General features: G+C 34.4%; 2 protein-coding genes across 5 annotated transcripts; one reads left to right on the forward strand and one right to left on the reverse strand.

Moving 5' to 3' along the window:
- The first annotated feature begins 860 nt into the window (after positions 1–860).
- On the forward strand, positions 861–14,528 carry LOC136217618 (flowering time control protein FCA). Of its 4 annotated transcripts, none has more exons than XM_066004218.1 (15): positions 861–1,613; positions 2,279–2,349; positions 2,801–2,879; positions 4,311–4,393; positions 4,495–4,594; positions 5,119–5,225; positions 5,781–5,847; positions 6,053–6,132; positions 6,225–6,292; positions 6,768–6,827; positions 6,916–7,228; positions 11,232–11,396; positions 11,861–11,992; positions 13,314–13,379; positions 13,454–13,899. In XM_066004218.1, the coding sequence occupies exons 1-14, from the start codon at positions 1,157–1,159 to the stop codon at positions 13,374–13,376; spliced, it is 1,845 nt and encodes a 614-aa protein (XP_065860290.1). In that variant the 5' UTR covers positions 861–1,156; the 3' UTR covers positions 13,377–13,379; positions 13,454–13,899. The 4 variants fall into 4 exon arrangements, with proteins under 4 accessions (XP_065860290.1, XP_065860291.1, XP_065860289.1 ...); XM_066004219.1 differs by having other exon boundaries at positions 13,465–13,899; XM_066004217.1 differs by lacking the exon at positions 13,454–13,899 and adding an exon at positions 13,938–14,528 and having other exon boundaries at positions 862–1,613.
- A 1,426-nt stretch (positions 14,529–15,954) lies between these two features.
- Positions 15,955–17,517, reverse strand: LOC136217619 (WRKY transcription factor 23-like). Its single transcript, XM_066004221.1, has 3 exons — positions 16,947–17,517; positions 16,694–16,837; positions 15,955–16,595 (listed from the first exon to the last, which is right to left on the reverse strand). The coding sequence occupies exons 1-3, from the start codon at positions 17,309–17,311 to the stop codon at positions 16,157–16,159; spliced, it is 948 nt and encodes a 315-aa protein (XP_065860293.1). The 5' UTR covers positions 17,312–17,517; the 3' UTR covers positions 15,955–16,156.
- Between the last annotated feature and the right edge of the window lie 3,654 nt (positions 17,518–21,171).

A 21,171-nucleotide genomic window follows, 5' to 3' on the forward strand; every position in this document is an offset into this window, starting at 1 on the left:
TAAAAAGCAACACCTAAATGACCTCAAACCTAAAAAATTGAAGAATTAAAGTTGTTTAAAATATCATTTAACTCTTGCAAATTTTCATTTCGAAGTCGTCATCGATCAAATTTTGACAAAGTGAACTCAAATGCAAAATTTTGCAAACCACAAGGTTGCGTTTGCAAAAAAAAAAAAAAAATCCACAAGTAAAGGTCTGCAAATCGGCCAAACCACAAGATGGTTATTTGTAATTAACCCTCAAAAAAATCCATATGGTTTCATGTTTTCGCAGATCGGTACCTGTTGTATTTTTTGCCCTAAAAATAACTCATGGTTTCTACGGTTAGCAAAACCGCGGTAAATCATTTGACACCGTTAAAATGCATATTAAAGTCAAAAAAATGAAATTTTTTTCCCAAAAATACCCTTGCATTTTAATGGTGACAACCCATTTACTGTAATTTTACTAACGATAGAAACTATAAGATTATTTTTAAGAAAAAAAAAATATGCGAAAAGGTGAAACGAGTATTTTCTTTTTAATTAACCCTAAATTATTCATCCAACAAATTAATCTTCGGACTTCCTACATGAATATTATAATTAACAACAAAATTATAACTAATTCAAATTAGCAAATTTATTTATGAATATGTCATTATTTTCTATATATAATAAATTCATGTGTTTTTACATCCTAATTTAAAAATTTTAAAATCCAATTCATAAATTATAAACGTGACAATATATTCTAGGCCATAAATTTATAAACTGTAATTTTTAAAATTAATTAAAAGTAATAATTTTATTAGATTGATATAATTCAAAACTGGAACTTAATATTTCAAAATTGAACTTCCATGTAAATTTCCCTTAATCTGATTAATAATCTTATGTTGAATTGCGGTTTGATCCGATTGAAACCTTTTGCTTTCACCGGATTTGATGATGGGCTGGTCTGAGAACTATGTGTAAAATGGAATGTAATGTTCGGATATGTGACAATTTATTTTAAAAATTTGGTGGAGCTGATTAATCTGAGTCCGGCATTTGGGCAAAAATCTACGTTGCGGCCAGCATTACAGAAGCGCCGACTGTGAACTGCCTCCCAATTTCTCCGTTGATTGTACTTCTGCGCCTACCTGTGTTTAGGGTTTAGCTTATGGAATGACTGATGGAGAACCATCATTATCAGCAACACTGGCAACACCCCGCCAACCATCCCGACCAGCATCCGAACTATTATCAACCCCAGCAACAGCAACAGCAACAGCACCAGCACCAGCACCCACAGCAATACCAACAGCAACACCAGCACCAGCACCAACACCAGCCCCAACATCAACCCCAACCCCAACCCCAACCTCAACCCCAACATCAACCCCAACATCAACACCCGCACCCACAGCAACACCCACAGCAACTCCAAAACCAACAGCAACACCAAAATGCACACCTCTACTTTAATCGCCCCGATCACTTTGTCGAGCAGAACAATGATCACCACTTCAACAACCCGAATCCCGGTGGATATTCTAATTTCAATAATAATCAAATGACAAGCAACGAACCGAATGATTCTTTTGGTGGATTATGCTCCAATGGCCGCAAAAGAGGCCGATATGTTTCTGGTGAGTTATACTCCTTTATACCTTGCCTAAGTTAGTTATGATGAACAATAGTGATCTACGTAAGCACATTTTAATTTTTATTATATTTCGTTCTCTTTTTGGTTTAATGATGTTTTCATGAATTTCGCCTATGACCTGCCAATTTCCTCAATACCTCGTCGGCACAGTAATGCGATTATATTCATTAGTATGTTGCATAGATGGTCCCGGAAGTTAGCGCGAAAGGAATATTAGGAATTATTTATTTTTAATGAAAATCAAGGGAAAATTAAGTTCCTAATAACGTGTTGTTGGTATTGAATATCGGACTTATAACCATTCATTTGTGTATTTATTTAGGATATCATGTTTGACAAACACTGGTGTACTAGAGAACATTTGAGTCTGCCTAATTAGAATTCTTCTTAAAATACTTAAACGGGTCTGGTAATTTGTTCTGCTTGCATTTTAACTTAACTTCTTATGGATGAAAAAACTATAGCTCAATGTCTAGTTCCTTCCCATTCTATAATTTTGGGTTTAACGTGAATATTACATTATTACATGAAGTTCATTGTTATGGTGACATAACAGTTGAATAATTGAAATTGCATGTTTATTTCTCCCTTTGAAGGTTGCTGATGCTGTAAATTTGGTTGTTTTATCTCCATTTATTGTTATCTCAGATCCTAATGGTGATGCTTTTCATGCAAAACTCTATGTTGCACCAGTTCCAAGTACGTCAATTGAAGAAAATGTAAGTTGTTCCATTAAAAAATCAGCTTATTTATTTTGTCTTTTTGTAGAATCCGCAGAAATGACAAACCATCAATATTTGTGTACTTGTTTTATCCATCTTCGTGTTTCTTGCGAGGATGTTTTTTTACTGCCACTCTCTATGTACTTGGTTGTTTTTTTTTAAGCAAGCTCTACTGCTGAATGATAGCAATAAGCTTAGGTAATACTTGCATCTACTAGGCACAATGTTTTTGGACTGAAATGGACAGTCTCCAAAAGGCATTGGCGGAAGTCTTAGAATAGAAGTTTTGAAAGTAGGTTAAGGTGTGATGGTGAGGTTTACTTCACCGGGCCTGCCTTTTTCATAATAAGCTTTACTAACTTTTTTGTAATTCATATTTCATCAGTAAGTTTGCTTATTCTAACAATTAATTATTAAATAACATTTGACTCTTACTTCTGTTTGCTAGATCCGCCCATTGTTTGAAGAACATGGACGTGTTGTTCAGGTTGTTTTCCCTAGGGATAAGAGGACTGGCCAACAACAAGGTAATTGGAATCGTAACATCTATTTGTTTGTTCTCTATGCCAACCACTTGAGGGATGTTATTGTTTATTTACCCTTTGACGACTTACGGCAGTAATTCAAGACTGTATAAAGTTGGTTATTGAGGAAAGGCAGTGAGTTTTCTATCATAAAATGCTATTTGTTTGTGGTATTGGAGATTTATTTTTGCCAAAATTAATAGTGATTTTGTAGAAATGGTTAACTGCTGTACCGATGGTGCTGTCTGTGCCTTGTAATGGTACTATGATAGCAATTGAATGGTTTTAGTAAATTTCTGCTTGATGCATCAGTTGCTTTTGAGAATCCATGTGAGAAACTATTGTGACAATCCTCTTGCTTTAAGTGCTATGTTATTTTCTATGAAGTTTATGGTTTAGAGAATTTGTCAACGATTAGGTCATTCTAATATGTTTTGCATATGGTAAAAATTTTAAACAAAACTTGAACGACTTTTAACTCAGTTTCCACAATGATCTTTCAGTTATGTTGGAGGAAAATGGAAAGCAGATTTAAGATTAGGGCACCAGGAACAATATGTTCTGATTTGCCAATTGGCGTGCAGAATGCTTAAATAATTTTTATTTGTTGATCAGAGTACATAGAATTCTCGATATTTAAGCTTTAGTATGGGCAATCTGGTGCTACTTATCTAAAAAAGCTACTTTCAGATTTATGGATATCTTTTTTTAATTCTAATTGGTGAAGCTTTAGTAATAGGGGTACAAGTTGAATTATTTCTGCTGCTTACTGCTTTTTACTTTGCTCTTTTTTGTTATTGAACATTTTTGTAGAGTTGTTTCTTAATCAAACTGCTCAGTTGGAATCTTTAATGGTATTTCTCTATGATATATATCTTTTTATAATATCCTGGGAGGAGAAATTGTATATGTCATAGAGTTGATGTTTCCATTGCTCATTTTTCTGGTGCAGAGAGCTATTTAGGTATAAATCTTATGAATTGAGATGAAAAAATAGCATTATTAAGGTTTCCAAGTGTATGAAAAAACTGTACCAATAATTTGTTTTAAGTTTTAACTGTTTCTAGATATATTTGCTGATCAACAGCTAGGCCTTTTGTGCTGTTAAAAATGTGCTCTTGGGCTGAAGAAACAGTAGTTGAAAATCTTATTTGGCCTTGGTAGGTGTAATCACCTAGGTTCACTTGAAGCACCTGTTGGGACTTCATTATGTGTTCTATCAGGTGAATTGGCGCATGCCTCCTAGCTTTATTTTTTCATGTCTCCATAATAATCTTTTGGGTTCTTACAGTGATTTTTCAAAGCTTCAAGTCTGAATTGCCATCAAATCTTCGTAGTTTTTTTATTCTTAACTTTTGTTATTATTGCATATTCCTTGCTGTTGCATCATTTCTACAGTAGTTAAATTGAATTATATATTAAGTACTTCCTCAGGTTATTGTTTTGTGAAATATGCAACAATGGAGGAAGCTGAGGGAGCTATTAAGGCTTTAAATGGTCAGCATACTTTTCCTGGGGTAAGTTATTTGTTTGCTGTTATTAGAACATAAGTTTTCCTGTTGTTGGCTTCTGATACATAGATGATATTGCATATTTTTATATGTTTCCGGTGTGTCAGGAAATGGTTCCTATTAAAGTCAAGTTTGCCGATGGAGAGAAGGAACGCCTTGGTGTTCTTGAAAGGGAACGATTTGGAAAGGGTGAAAGGGAACATGTAGGTAAGTGTTCCTGTTAACTGTATAGGTACCCATCATAATCTATAGCCAACCTGGTCAAGTATCTTTTTCATGCACAATCAATTATGTTTGCATCTGTGGTTATTGGCCCGATTGCCTGCAATTTATTCTGATGAGCTGTAGGGTGGTTTAATCAATGTTCTCCTATCTTACGATATTAACAGTGTCGGGTACAAGTGTTCTCCCACTATGTTTAGATGCCCTACTTCTTGAGGGTCTGGAACAATTCATAGATTTCCAGTCAGCCCAATGTACATCTTATTATTTTTCCTAAGAAGGGCTTAAAGAAATTGACAATCAATCATATTATATTCCTTCTGCAATTTCGCGGCCCGTATATCAGAGACCACATTTATTCTCACGCTTCTTGAAGTCAAAGTATGGTGTCCCTTTATGTGCTTTTGGTTTTCTATTACAATATGATTTGTTGCTAGTATGGGAACGTTGTACATTGGTTTGACTAACCTACGTTGTTGGTTGCTTATTTTATCTTCTTGTATATATAGACCTCCCTTTAACGCGGTGCCCTACTATGATAGGGGGAGGCGAGCTTGTGGACAAACTCTATGTTGGTTCAATCAACAGACAAGCTTCAAAACTGGAAGTTGAACAAGTATGAATCGCATTTGATGATCATGTTAATTTAGCCCTATTTTGACAAATGAATTTCATATTTAGTACTTGTATTTTTTTAATTTTTTCCAAATATGCAATAATATGGAAAGGTAATAGATAATGTAGGTTCAACGAACAAACGACCTTCAAAATGGCAAATTTCTATTTGCATTTGATAAGCGTTTTGTTCTAGCTCTTTTGTAAGTTGTATATTATGCGAGGAACCAGGGCATTCCATGCAAAATGCTAAGACATTATTATTTCATAGAATTAAACACAATCATGATATTAGATACAATAAGCTCTAAATCGTAAGTTGATGACTGTCTGTAATTGAATTCACTACATGGGCACTATCCTCATGTGCACCGTGTAATGTCCTGTGACATGTGGACAAATTTACCAGTGTGGTGGAGAGTGAATATATCATATGAATGTAGATATGAGTATAGATTTTTATTTGAGTTGACTCCTAGATGTTTCAAAATGAAGACATCTTATGTGCTTGTTTAATTCCATGGTTATAATAAAATATGATTTTTTCCTTTGTAAGATATTTTCTCCATATGGTCATGTGGAAGATGTCTACGTTGCAAAGGATATGCAGAAGCAAAGTCGTGGTATGTCCATCTTTTCTCATTAATCATCATTCTTCTTAAGTTAAAGCTCTTATTTTATTGCACAAATACTATTCGGGGCTTGTCTTATTGAGTTTTGGCCACTTGAATCATGTTTGAATTTTGTCTCTGAAAATTCTATAGAAAACATCTCTGTTTACTGGCAATTTGTGGAAATTCTGATTTGTTGGTCTATGCTGTTTTGAAGGATATGCATTTATTAAATATTCTCACAGAGATATGGCGGTGGCAGCAATCAAAGCATTAAATGGGATTTTCACAATGAGAGTAAAGTGTATTTTTCGTTTTCTTTATCGTGTGTATGTAATTGTGTTTTTTACTAGTATTAATATATTCTTTGTTTTCCTGGTTGCTTTCAGGGCTGCGATCTGCCTTTGATTGTCCGTTTTGCGGATCCCAAAAAACGTAAGAGTGTAGGAGAATTAAGGTGAGTATACATATATTTACTTGCTATTCATTAGCTGTAAATGAATGACGAAGTAGCTATTGCTGATTATGGAAGATACAGGCCTAATATGTGGTTCACTTCATGAGTTTGCTACCCCTGCTTGCTACTTTTTGATCTGTGCTAATGACTCTGAAAAGCTAAACCACATATCAGTCTGTTCTACTTCGCAACAAATTTTTATGGTTTTAGTTTTCCATATTCTTGAGAGCTCTTTGGGTTTGACTGTATAGGTTCCACATTTCAGTCTGTTCTACTTCTATATTGCCTGGGATGAAAGCCTGCCACCCATATGGACATGTATAAATTAATCAATTTCTTTTTCTTGTTCGAATAGTCAAATACTTCTAGTCACTAGGCTGAAGTAAGATTCATTTCTATCTTACTAGTAATGGGATGACATTGGTCCTATCCTTTGAAATATACTACTAATATATTAACACTTTTGGTTTCACAGGGGGAATAATGCCTTTAGTGGACCGAACATTGGTCCATGTTCTCAGGAACATATGATCAGGTACATTATTCATTCTCCTTCCTTTTCATGTCAATTGCGTTGTGCATATACCATGTTGAATTTCTGCTCTACGGTTTATTTGCTGCAGGCCAGCGCCAAGTTTTGGTAATGGCATAGGAGGACGTATTTTGCCTAATCCTCCATATCCTATGCAAGAAATTTCCATGTATTCACAGCCACAAGCTGCATCTCACACAGTAAAATTGGCACTTGGTGCACCTCCTATCATAGAACAAGCACTTCCTCTTGTGAAGCAGCCAACAGCCCAACTATGTCATATGCCACCACAAGAAACAGAGTCCCCAAAGAACTTTTTGCAATCATCTCAACAAGCATTGCCTGAAACGACAAGACAGACTCAACATTTGGATCAGCAGCAAAGTGTACAAATTTCCTTGGAGGTAATGATCCAGTTTTTGTTTCCTATAAGATGCATTTCAGTCAGTTGTTGAACAAATTTGGACATCCAAGGTTTTCAATTATGACAGTTATGGGTTTTATGGTGAAACCTGACTACCAACTGGCATATTCAGTGTTCTGAAACTACATTACTGTGAAATGAATACCCTTTTTCCATGATGGGTCTCATTATTCCACATTATTGGTCTGTTTGGTTCAACTGTTCATATCTACTGTTTACTTGTTAATTATTAGTGTTTGGTAAAATCATAATTAACTGTTTCTGTTAGTATGCAAAATGACAAATATGGACAATGTTTTAATATTGGCTTCCTGACATGCGGCTAATTAATTAAAAAACTTACACACACAAAAAAGGACAAGAAAAAGATAATGTCTACAGTATTCTTTTGAAGGCTCTGGAAATGAACTACACAGGTGTCTTCAAATTAAAAGAAGCGTAATTAATAAAATAGAAAAAAGGATACATAAACACTAAAAGAAATTGTAAAACAAGAAAATGAGGAAACTAGGGCAGAACTGCTGATTTTTTTTTTTTTGCCTGTGCAACTTCTTTTAAGATTTCTGTTCTACATGATTTCTTTGTTAACCCAATTCGAAGATGAAAAGTGTTTTGAAGTAGAGTTAAGGAATAAGTAAAGCACCTTAGGCCTAAGGCTTTTGCAAACCATTCTCAAAAATCAAAATTGTATTTCAATTATTTCTACTTCTCCCCCTTCTATGTATTTTTTTTAATTAAATTTGAAGCAATGAATTTTCTGTAATTTTTGTAAGTAGAACAATTTGTGGACTTGGGTCCTATATTAGTTTAAGGACCAGTTAGCATTTATACCTAGTTGGTTTCTCTTTGTATATAAATACCTAGTATTCTCTTTATAACAAAACTATTGAGTTTTCTCAAACTACATGATATCAGAGCCTAGTTTGGCTTCATTTTCTGCCCTTGTGTGCAGAATTTCTGGGTTTGTATTTTTGGGCTGTTTTCTTCAGCATTACTGTCTGCCTTGTGAGCAGATTGTTTGGACTTAGGGTTCCAAGTCTCAGTTCATCTCACCGAATTGTCGCCGTTCCTCTTCCGCCGCCTTCGTCCCTCTGTTTCTGACCTGTTTGTCCGGTTAGGTTTCCGGTGAATCTCCTTTTGTGCAATGGCATTGCTGGCAGCCTCTTGCGTGTTGCTTCAACTGAGTTTTGCTTGTCCTTTTCCAACGAAGCTTGATGTTCCGTTGTCGTCTCTCATGTCCGATTTGTTCTTCTAGGTTGCGTCTCCCGAATTGTGTTTTATATTCCAAAGTATCTTAAGTTTCTTGTTTTGAGTTGTATTATCTTTAAGACTATGTATTCTGTATCTGTAGCAAGCTGAGCATGATTAAAATCCATGTTCCAGCTTGAGGGGAGTGTAATAATGTAAGTAGGTATGGGTCTGTCTAGGTATGGGCTGTAGTGACTAGGTAGTATCCTTAATGTGTATTATATATGTATTCTCCTTCAATGAAATATATTCATGTAGTTTTAGTCTATATGGTATCCCATGTGTTTCTAGTGTATTCACATGGGATACCATATAGACTAAAAAGATATGAATATATTTCATTCAAGGAGAATACATGTATATATATATATATACATACATATATACACATACTAAGATACTACCTAGACACTACAGCCCATACCTAGACAGATCCATACCTGCTTACATTATTACAGTTCTTAATTCAAGTTCAATGGTTCAAACACGATTGCTGAACTTAGTCATCAGGAATTGGCTTCTTCACCCACATAATGTTTAAATTTTAATAGATGAATTGATAACATGTCTAACAACCACTACACCCAAAAGCACGATGAAGGCTACAACAACAACAACAAAGCCTTAGTCCCGAAATGATTCGGGGTCGGCTAACATGAACCATCATAACAAAGCCTTAGTCCCAAAAGCACGATGAAGGCTACAAAATAGTATTATTTCTCTAATGAAATCCAAGCAAGTATGGTATCAAAAACAATGATACAGAATGGTTGATGCACAATTCAATGATACAAACAAGGTTGTGGCACTTGTAAGTTGTAACCAAGGCTGCTAAATGAACACAATATTTCAATTGTGTTTTGTATTGGCATCACAGCCACACAAGTACATTTAACTAAAAAAGGGCTACTGCATAGAGAGCAAGAGCAGGACCATATTAGTAATTTCATCTCAAGATAAGTATAGGAATATATTTCGTACTATATTTTAAGGTTTAAGTGTTGTTGATACATCAACCCTCCTAAATGTTTTGAAGTCTTAAGTCAAGGCCCTCAATGATCATTTTGTGTATGTATGGGCAAGATATGTTGCTACCAGTCCCAGTACTCATCAGGTTAGACAAGGAACTTCCCGAGGCAGCATAGGCTAGTTACATAGTGTAAGTTGGTGAAGTTGCTTTGAAGATCCCATACTTGCCTCAGCACACAGCAAAGACACCTTGACTCTATGGTTAGTTCATAAACCAATATTAACATCTCTTTTATAATACCCATGAATCATTAATTTCCAAATAATATCTTTGTTAGACATTTTGTCGAACACTTTGTAAGCATCTTCCATTATCCCTCCAGTTGTGTACAATTCAATAACTCCAATTCCAATCAAGCTAAAATGCTCAAACCCTACACGTATAACGTCCTGCATACACCAGCCAAGTTTAAGATCACTTAGATTACGCCTTGAGCAGACGAGCTAAAGTATACTCATCAGGTCAAATCCATGGACTTTTCATGGAGGAATAGAAACTGAGACTCCTAGAAAGGTCAATAGAGAGTACCCTTTAATAATGGCAGGTGTATGTTGGGGTTTTGGCATTGAAAGAAAACACCGATTAGCAGTCTATTTTTTGTTAAGATCCACAAACGCAAACACAAGGGCTTGGTTCAACTGATGAAGTACGTGGTGAAGGAAATGGGCATGGATTGAATCACATTTGCACAAGAATTCAAGAAGGCGTCTTCGAGGGAGTATTTTCAATTAATTCGAAGGGCATTTCGGTGAAGAAAAAAAAGAAACAGCAGCTGTTTGCTACTTCCTACCAAACACTGTTTATCACATGTTTGAAGTAAAACAGCAAACTATACCTCCAAATAGGTGAAACAAACACCTCCTACATCTCACTCCTAAAGTCCTCCTGCCTTTTGTTTCGATTTCCAAGTATCATCTCCATCAACTATTCTTGAATATATGCCCCACTCTTCTTCAGCTCCCATGTTACTCATCACACCCAACGGGAATTGAATGATTAGTATTTGTGAAGAAAAATCATCAATGCATTATGGGTACAAATGAAACCTTGATTGACAATATCTGAAGCATTTTTTTTAGTTCATTAAGGTTGTTTTTTCTTTCAATTTTCTGTTTTTCCAACTATCATTGACTTTTTGTTTAATTAAATGATAGATTCAGGTTGTGGGTACTCTTTCTCCATCAGTGAGATTTTCTTCACATTCTCAAAATTGCATGGTTCAATTATGGAAATATTTGAATACCTATCAAAACATAGGCACTCAATTTTCTAGGCTCATATATAATGCTGTCCTTAAACTAACCTACCTTGCTTTTGTTGTTTCATTTGGTATTTGATTCTTAAATAATCTATTTTCATCCATGGTCATTTTCCCATGTCAAACTATTAACTCCTTAAACTGTTAATTTCTTTTAACTTCTTAAATAGTTAGTGTAGACAGTATACCAACAACAAGCATAATCGAAATGATGATTTGGGAATGGGAACTCTTGCATATTTTTCGCAAAGGCTTCAGAATCTCCTAACTTTCATATTTGGAAGTAATCTATCCTGTAGTACATCATAGTGGAATTATGTCAATCTGCTTGGAAATGTGATCATTTCTTAGAAATTTGTTTTGCTTCAGGTTATATAGGCATCTCTTTTCTTATTACTGTTTACATTAACTGTGACTGAGTACTGGTGATGCCATGCTTTCCTGCAGTCTTCCTTGACTGGAAGCAACCCTCCAGCAGTTGGTATTTCTTCTGCTGCACCTGCACCACCTCTAAGTCCGCAGACAGCAGATCCACAAGAGTGTGATTGGAGTGAGCATGCCTGCCCCGATGGTTACAAATACTATTACAATTGCATGACTTGTGAAAGTAGTGTAAGTTAATTTTCTTGTATTCAGCTACTTCCATTTCATAGCTTAAAAGTTGTGTTATAATACTTTTTACTAGCATAATAGCATTGCACATCAGGTCGCAAAACTCCACTCCAGGCATGATCCAAGTCTTGGCTCATTGCCTGAACCACTTACGCACCTCTGACGCAGATTAAAACTGGACAGTAAATCAATTTAACTGGTTAAGTTTTGGAAGGCTGGAAAAAGTGTAGATAATGTTTTTTTATGAAGTCTGAATGAGTTGAAGCTGAAATGGTGACGTGCAACTAATTAATGGAATGTTGGGTAGAAAAGGTGTAGGAGTATAGGAGAGGTTAGGTAGGGGCAACATTTTAGTGTCCTGAAGAATCTTAAAAACATTCATATGCATTTACTTTTTGACACTTGTGATCATAATTCTTTTTATCAACCTATGATGTGATCATTGTATCTGAACTTTCGTGCAGTGGGAGAAACCTGACGAGCTTACCTCATTTCAGCAACAACTGCTGAAGCAGCAAAAGGTACACAATCCGAGCCAGCAACCCCATCCACCATCAATAGGTTTTTGTGGTGAAGCAATTGATCAAATACAGAAGGTACTTCCCTTGAAACCTCTACATCTGAAACTCTCACATCACCATCCTTCTCATCTGTGGTCGTCTGCTCTTTTTTGTAATATGTTCTCTTTAACGTTAGAATTTTTTGCATGATGCCTTCTCAATTGCACGTCTGTTGTGAGTCATGAGAATGCTAGAGTTCATTATATGGCTGAAGTTGAATGTGGTGGTATATTTTGATCCTGGTAGAAATGCTAGTTTGTTCTAGAAGACAGCAACAATCTCAGAGCTAATATAATCTTCCGTTTTCATTAAGTTTTAAACTTGGTGCTTGTTAGTAAACTGTTTCACACGTTTATTGTTGTTGGAAGGGATATCCAGTCAGCTGTTTGATCTTTGAAAGCAGACAAATCTTCATGAAAATTCAAAAACTGAAACTGCTAACTAATTGCTTTACATCCGCTATAGTTTGCAGTTCGATTGATATTGTGCCAAAAGGTTCCCCCCAATGTCAATCCATTTGAATGCAGCTTTTAAACCCTTTTCATTTCCAACAATTACTAAGTTATTGTTTCTTCATCCCTATGTATATAAACTTTCAATTTTGATTCTGTTTTTAATTAATATTCTAAATAACTTGGAAGAATTTCCTAATTGATGAGACATTTCTATTTCCAAGGAGAATCACTTCAATCAATTATTACAAGTCCCAATTACCTCTTGGGGCTCGAACTCTGGACATAATTTCTTTGTTTGGAATTATAGGTAAGAGAAGGTTCCTTTGAGTTATCGGAATCGACTCATTCTTGATCTCATTGTAGATTGTCAGTTTTTGCAAGTCTCGTTGCCTTTCTAGCAATCGAAAAAAAAAATTCTAAGTAAAGATTGGATATCAATTGTAGTTTCCTTTTGTTTTCTATTTCTTTCTGGATTCATCTGTAGGTTGTGAACTGCACGTGGCGTCTTTAAGTGGATTGTTCCTGGATTAGGCAGGACTTAAGATATAACAACAGCTTAGGATGTTTTCTGGTTGGAATTTCATATGTCATTGATGTGGATGTGTTCTATGAGTCTGTTAATATTGTGAGGTATTCAATGATATGAGTTGTCTGCATCAAATGATACGGGCTATGTTCAATCATATGATGAGTGGTAAGGTTTGTCACGCACATAAAGTGAGTAGCTAATCTCTAGCACTCATTTTCTTGCAGCACTTTCGGGGACTAGCCTTCATGTACTGAAGCTTAGTTTTTTTTTTTTTTTTCCTGTAATCTATTGAAGTTTGTATGTGGTTATCTGTTTAAGCTTCTTTTTTTCATTATTTAGATGGACGTTTATTTATTTATTTTGTTTACTGCAGGACCTGGACCATGTGAAGATACAGTCAGAAACTATTCCATTTATTGATCCTGCATGCGTCTGACAGGTAAACAATATTGAAAGATTTTATGTATCTGTTTTTTTAAGGACTGAGGACCCTGATAATATAAATCTAAGCAGTTATTTTGTAGGATTTTGTCTTCCCTTTGGCTGTTTGATGTGTCTTCTGAGATCTATCCATGCTGCTTGCGTCCAATACAATTATACCTGATTGTAGTAGTTCAATTAGGATTTAAAACTGTTCAATGGTGTGATTTTTGTGTACAACAAGTTGAAGAGAAGTTTGGGAGGGATGGCTTTTCCCCAGGGCTAAGTACAATCGTTGCAAGCCCGAGCCCGTATATGTTAGTATTGATGTTATGTTACTGCTCCATTTAGTTATGTAAACACTATTTAATATTAGATGTTGAAGGCCTATATCAATCAGATGAAAGTAAAGTATTTAACCTTTTAAATCTTGTTGCATTCTTTTTTGCTCTTCCTCCTTGTATATGATGAAATATATTGCGTGCACGTGTAGAAAAAAGAAAAAAAAAGGGCACAATGATACAAATATCACACAACTTTATAGGAAGTTCTGTATCTTGCTTTGAATTATCTGCAGGTACTTCTGGCAAAAATAGGGATCTAAATTATGGTTGCGAGTACCATAGAGAAATGCAGACAGTATGCACATGTCGTTGACAGATTATTCTTGCAGGAAGTACACTATGCTTAGAGGTGCATTATGTGATGATAATTTAAATGTCCTATCATTAACTTGTAATTTGGTTTATTTCTGTAATATGTAAATTGAAGTTGTAATTCATATAAAATTGAAATTCGCAGTTACTGGATTGTGCCTTGTCTGAGACAATTTGATAGTACGGGCCTTGTTGTATGTTATTTGTCGTGACTAGTGACGGATCCAAGAGAGGGTTAGATGGTGCTTGAGCATCCATTGGTTGCTGGAGAACTCGATGGAATTATGTGAAAGCACCTAAAAAAATATAAATTGAGCACTCGTAGATTAACCGAGAGCATCTCAAATATTCTCAGCCAGCGAATCTTGGATACATCACTGGTCGTGACAGATTGAGTTGATGGTAGTGATGAAAGTACTATTTGAGATTTCATTTAAAGGTCTTATTATTTGGAAGGCCAAAGACGAAATGTAGTTCCTTAAAATTTCGGGCAACTGGAAAGAATTTTCTTATTACCAGTTTTTGCGTGATTGGTCCCCCCTGATATTGAATTATGTCTCAATCACACTATCAATTGTGAATCTGAAAAAAAAAAAATCAGAGTAAGCAACTTTTAACTTTATCCCAGGTTCCTTTTCTAGGATTGCTACTGCACGATAGGCTTCTCTTCCCCTAGTTCGGTAAAAAGGGAACCTAAATTAAAAGTTTTACAAAGCAATTACATGTCAGAACAGTGGATCAGTTTTGTGAAGTATAAGTAAATGCACAGATAGATATGCCCATCTGGTGCAGTATAATTTGAAGCGGTGTTCAATAAGTACTAGATTTAGGGTTTAATTTAATTTATTCTGTTTTCCAGTTAGGCGTTGTGAGTTTGTGATTGGATGGATATTGGCTGATGGGTTTGTTGCAAATCAAATATAAGGACAATCTTACACCTTTACAACTTTCTAATCCTTCATTTAAAACTTGTTTGGTTTTGCTAATGTATGTTGTTTGCTGATTTCTTATTGTTGGTACCATTAGAAGTTAGTTGATTTTTTTTTTTAATGCCAAATAACCGTTAATAGTGAAAAAGCAAAAGGAAACTATGAAAAGAAAACCAAATGGACGCTTAATAAATGGGCGTTTGGTATTTCAATGGCTGAAAAGGGTGGATTCACAATACTAAAACGAAACATTTCCGAGTGTCTGATTTTCAATTTCTCCACGGTGATCAGGTTTCTAATCTCCACGCAATGACGGCTTTTTCTTAATAAAATAAATAAAGAACAAGGTGTATTAGCATCATGAACAATGTGAATAGCAGTTGAAGCATCTAATGCTGGAGAGTTGAATGGCCAATGTATAGATTAATCAACATATATTCTCAACAGATAGCAACACAAGTTCACATGGGGTAAGAAGGGAAGAACCGTAGAATGTGTGAAAGCCTTTTTAATTAACGCATCTCTTTATGTAATTCCCTCCCACCTATATTAGAATCAAATAAGCACAAATCCATATTCTTCCTTTATATATGTGTTTTCACCTTGGCAACCTGTTTTTTCTTCTATATATCTCTATTAAAAGCATGAATATAGGAGAGAAACATTGACTAAACAAAGCTCAAAGTGGGTAGTTTTGGTAGTATTCTTCTTCCTAGCCCTGATTAAATATTTGGAGACAACACATTAATTATCTTTACCAAATTCTATCCTTTCTTTATAAAGAAAAGAAATTTATGATTTCTTGGATTCCCAAGCAATGAAAAACGAGGAAAAACAAACCCCTAAAAATTGATTGCACTAGTGAAGAAACCCTAGACCTTGACTGCACTAGTTGCTCTATTGAAATCAATGCACATTCCTTGTACACCAAAAACAAATGGCATAAGACAAACTAGAGGGTCGAATCTAGCATTAAAGGGTAAGGAAAAAGGTAAGAAAATAGAACTAATAGCCACAAGAAAAAACTGAAATCATTAGGGTTTGTTCTTCTTCACAAAATCATGACAAGTCAGCAAGAAAATTACACATACAATTATATATAATATATATAAAATCAGTAAAATGTCTTTCATCTACAGCTCTTTTTTTCAAGTCAGTCAAGGGGAATTAAGGAAGAACTAGACAAGTAGAGTAATGGAGATCTTATCTATCTACTCCTCTTTTAACATATGTGAAGGAACCACATCTTGCAGAAGACCATGATCTTCTTCAAGCAAAGCAGACCTAGTAGGAGTAGTGCAATAGCGTTTTTGATGTTCATGATGAAGAAAAGTACTAATTACAGTACTTCCATTATTAATGTAACTATTACCATACCCCAAATTGGGTGAGAAGCTATTGAGAAAAGGGCTTGTTTGCTGCTGCTGCTGTTGATGCTGCTGCTGATGGTGTTGATAGAGAGATGATAATCTTCTTTGTGTATAAGAATCAGAGTCTGAAACAGCTCCAATAAAGCTGGGACGAGGCATGACTGGACTAGGATGTGTGTGTTGACCTTCGTATGTTGTTACAACTATGGTTGGATCATTGAAAGATCTTTCTACTCTCTTCTTGACATTACAGGAGGAAGTGGTGCAACGGTAGTAACTCCTTAAATTGATGAAATTGAGAAAGGAAATTGATTAGATGAGAGAAAAAGAAGATGTCTTTGAAGGAAGTAAGTTTGGTAACAACATAGAAGTTAGTACCTAGGAAAGGGGCTATTTTTCACAGCTTTTTGACCGTACTTTCTCCATCTGTACCCATCTTCCAGATGATCAACTTCGCTCTTTGTCATGAATGCAAATCTCGGTTCTCTCTGTCTTTTCTGATTTGTCTTCTTCGTCTTCAACCTTCAATCCAATCCAACAACCACAAAAAGAAACCCATTAATTACTTGTCAAATGGGGTCAGAAAGGACTAAACTTTTCTTTAATTGAAAACAAAAAAGATAAAACTCACTCTTTCTTGGTCTTTTGTTGCTGTTCCTCATCTTCTTCCTCAATGTCAGAAAGCTTAACTTGTTGATCATCATTCAAAGCCTCACTTGAAGCAGAAGAAACAGAAGAAGAATTAGGAGTAGCAGGCTGATTAAACACCTCAGATGAAGATGATTCCATCTTTGTAAAAAGTGGATTAGTAATTGAAGATGATGGAACCTCTAAGACATCAAACATAGAAGCACCAAAATCATGCATACCAAGTAACTCCATAAACCCTAAAGAGTTCCTATCTTGGTATTCTTCACACATATTGTCAAAAAGAGCAGGAAATGTTGAGGATCCAAGAATATGATTCTCAATCTTCAGAGGTTCTTTGGCTTCCATAGCTGGATCAAAATACACATAAACAAAATTAAGAAGAAAGAGTGTGGGGTTTGTCTACGTCTCTAAAGAAGAAAGAGACCATAGAGTAGGGGCTGATCTGGTTTTTATGGTAGGTAGGTAGGTGAAAGAGAGAGAAAGTTAGTGAAAGTGAGAGAAAGAGAAAGAGAGTTTTGGGTATGGAAGAAAATGAGATCAATTGGGTTTGGGTTGAAGCTAAGAGATGAGATGAGATGATGTTGAAGTTTTTTTTTTTTTTTTTTTTTTTTTTGAAATTTTGGCTAAGTGGGAACAGAAATATATTGACCGGCAATTGTAGGTCAATAGTTTGTACGGCAAGGGTAATATACGTGGGATTTGGAGGGGTAACCGGTTGAAGTGTGAACGGGGTTTGAGCTACACGTGAGATGGTTACGGCTATGAGAAAGTTATGTAATGATAATCTTTGGTCGCTCGTGTGCATGTGAACCCAATATGTATGTATATGCCAAAGGGGTTTCTTCTTCTCTGAATCCATCAAAGATATCCCTTTACCTTTAAAAAAAAAATTTATTATTCTTTAAATAATATAAACATTCAACTTTGTATATAAAATTCTTAATTTGTTAGTGTAGTGTTTAACAAGTTTTTATGGGGTATAAATTAATGGTTTGCCATTGTATAGATTAACTCACATATGTTATCCATATAAAAGACAAAAAAATAAAAAAAATCTAATTATCTATAATAAAAAAACTAATTGAATTAAAAACTCAAACTAATAGGTAATAGTTAAAGTTTAAAAATAAATTTTATTATTATTTCTAACAACCATATCACGTGAATATCTATATATTAGCATGAGTTTGAAGCGTTTATAACACATATCCATTTTATCACGTGTTAATCAACAAAATGAGATTGCCAGATCAAAATTAAAATCCTCGATCACTTTGTTTAAGAGATTCTAATACTATGTTATGAAATCAATTTAACTAAAAGGTTAAGTTGGTTGATGATAACTAGTTATCTGAACTTGTTATTGAGTGTTTGAAACTTTTGTCATGTCTTTTGAGGGTTGACATGTAAAATAGAACAAGAAGTCAGAGAGGAGCTGGAGTCCAATATGAACCCGTTCTGATGCCTAAATCAGTAGATGTTGGAAGAGTTTGAGGAGTAATGACTATTTGTGAGATAGCAGTGTTAACGTATTTTTTTTTGGTGTGACCATATCTGTTTATTTATAAGGTTGGACCAAAGGACGGTAAAATTGCTGCTGGAGGAGTTTTGAGAGATGATGGTGGTGCTTGGGTGTCTGGGTTCGCTCATAATCTGGGTATGGGTTCTTCCTTTTCTGCAGAGCTTTGAGGGATCTTTTCTGGCCTCAGACTTGCTAAGAGTCTGGGCTTGAAGAAGTTGCTTGTGGAATCTGACAACCTCGAAGCTATGAAAATGATCTCTAATAATAATGCTATTTGTTTAAATAGCCAAAATTTAATCAAAAGTATTAGAAGGGTTTGTTCTTCCTTTGATTCCATCAATTTCAGCCATATATTCAGAGAACAGAACCGGGTGGCGGACTGTCTTGCGGTTGAGGGCCATGAGAGGATGTTGGGAGTCTCAACTTTCTCTTCACCTCCTGAGTTCCTATCTTCTCTCCTTTTCGATGATGTGGTGGGGGTTAGTTTCCCTAGGCTAATCCCGGGTTAGGTTTTTTTGGGTTTTTTGTTTGTCTTTTTTCTTTCCTTTTCCTACCAAAAAAAAAAAGATTGGACCAAATATTTCTTCTTTTAGGAGTCTCTTTTGTATTACTCCTTTTATTAGGAGTCTGACTTCAGGAGACGTCCTCCATGATACAGAGTCTCTGACCTAGACGTATGAGAGTTTCTCTTAATGGAAAAACGTTCCATGGAAGTCTTTAGTAGATCTGAAGGCATGTGTTTCGACACATAAGGTTTGATCCGAGAGTCCTTCTAATACCACGTGTCCTAGATTGTTTTATATGATATCAATAGTTAAGGTTCAAGAATAGATTTTATTATTGCGTCTAACAAAAACAATTAATATTTTTAATTTCGTTTAACCTCTAAGATAGTAAAATGTTAATAAAAATTATATTACAAATTATATCAATTTATCTTATCTAATAGAAATTTGAAGGGTTTTGATTGCTATTGTTATGTTCAACAATCCAAATAACTTTATCGATGATAAGATAAAAGTAATTTCATGTATTTTAATATATTGTTTGTATCTGTATTGATAATATAGTAAACATTTTAAACAATTTTCTTTTATGTGATTAATTTATATACGAAAGATTTAGTAATTAATATTTTGACACATTATTTATAATTATATTAATAATACAATAAATATTCTAGACATGTTAAATAATTTTATGTTAGGTGATCTTATTGCTTAAAAATATCAGGAGTACAATTTGAAAATTTTCCATAAGCAATAGAGGCAACGTATGTAAAATAAGAAAATGATGATTCCTACACCGTCAAATTTAAATTGATCCATTGATGAGACAAGTCATGATTTTTGTGGCATTGATAGAAGAAGGGGAGTCTATCAATAAGTTTGATAAATTACTTAAAGAAACCATAACATTTTAAAAGTTATATTTTGATTCATATGCTTCTTATTAAGGTCGGTGAAAATGGCTCCCCTTCTTTTTTTTTTAAATTTTTTTTTAATTTTTGATATTGTGCAAAAACAATAAATAAATAAAAAGAGAAAGTGAAAAAAAGAAGAGAAGATAATAATTCTCTTTTTGGTTACATATGTATGAAAAGAAAGAAGCCATGCACGTGTGGTGGAACCATGAGACACAATTTCTAGGATCGCACGCTCGCAGTAATTTGCGTGTAAGCCCCACTCACCTCCTGCATGCTTCAATTATTTGCGCTTTTCATCACTTTCTTCCTATTTCATACATAAAACGAATTTATTGTAAAGTTTCTATTATTCAATTTAAATACATGATACTCATTTTTCATGGCTGATCCTGAGATTTTAGAGGTCCAAAGCGAGTTACCAAATGGGGCCTTAACAACTAAGTACAAGTAAAAAATAAAGTTGAATATTATTTAAAAATGACATTTTTTTTTGTTACACGATCTAATAAAAATATTTCATATGAAAAAACATTTTATATTGCTTTAAGTACCAAATTTCTTATATAAAATGATGTCTATGAGCATTTCTAGATGTAAAATTCTCAAATTTAATAAATTATGAAATTGTTTTAATAGATTTTATGATTTTCAGGACACAAAGCATTATAACAGAAAAATGAAAAACTAAATCTGAAAATTAACTCACTTAACCGGCTTTAGGGGCTAAGTTCTTGAAATTGGAAAATTTTGATGCGTTTCTCCTAAATTGCCTTTAAAGACCAAGTAAATCAGAATCTGATAGAGTTTTTCAAAGATAAAAAAAGACTATTAGCAATTGGAAGTTTCACAATAAGGTGATAAGAGAACAAAATTGATTATATAACTGATGAATTGAAGATGAACTGAAGATGAAGGATAATATTATCGTTCAATATTCTTTAGAATTGGAGTGTGATTAAAAAATGGGAAAGATAAATTAGAAATTTTATTAGGATTGATGGGGGAGAGAGATAATTATAGAAAGATTCTGAGATAAATTAGGGAATTGATGTCCAATATTTTGTTTAGAAAATTTGGAAAGAATTTGAGATAAATTAGAAAATTTGGTAACTGATGCCCATATTTTTAATCAAGTATAATTGTTTTTTGAATTTAATCTAATGCCAACATTTTTAATTTGGAAAGAATTTGATGATAATGTTTTTAATCAAAGTACATTTTTTTATAATTTAAGTATATTTTAAAAGCTCTAGAACT

The sequence above is a fragment of the Euphorbia lathyris genome, chromosome 2, assembly GCF_963576675.1.
Source record: "Euphorbia lathyris chromosome 2, ddEupLath1.1, whole genome shotgun sequence".
In the NCBI taxonomy this organism is placed as follows: Eukaryota; Viridiplantae; Streptophyta; class Magnoliopsida; order Malpighiales; family Euphorbiaceae; genus Euphorbia; species Euphorbia lathyris.

What these genes read in the sequence shown, in the direction of transcription:
- LOC136217618 (XM_066004218.1), top strand. Translation starts at nt 1,157, where the DNA reads ATGGAGAACCATCATTATCAGCAACACTGGCAACACCCCGCCAACCAT. An exon ending in GTACGTCAATTGAAGAAAAT is followed by an intron (nt 2,350 to 2,800) that starts GTAAGTTGTTCC and finishes TCTGTTTGCTAG; the next exon opens with ATCCGCCCATTGTTTGAAGA. An exon ending in CAATTGATCAAATACAGAAG is followed by an intron (nt 11,993 to 13,313) that starts GTACTTCCCTTG and finishes TGTTTACTGCAG; the next exon opens with GACCTGGACCATGTGAAGAT.
- LOC136217619 (XM_066004221.1), bottom strand. Translation starts at nt 17,311, where the DNA reads ATGGAAGCCAAAGAACCTCTGAAGATTGAGAATCATATTCTTGGATCC. An exon ending in CAACAAAAGACCAAGAAAGA is followed by an intron (nt 16,838 to 16,946) that starts GTGAGTTTTATC and finishes ATTGGATTGAAG; the next exon opens with GTTGAAGACGAAGAAGACAA. An exon ending in AAAAATAGCCCCTTTCCTAG is followed by an intron (nt 16,596 to 16,693) that starts GTACTAACTTCT and finishes CATCAATTTAAG; the next exon opens with GAGTTACTACCGTTGCACCA.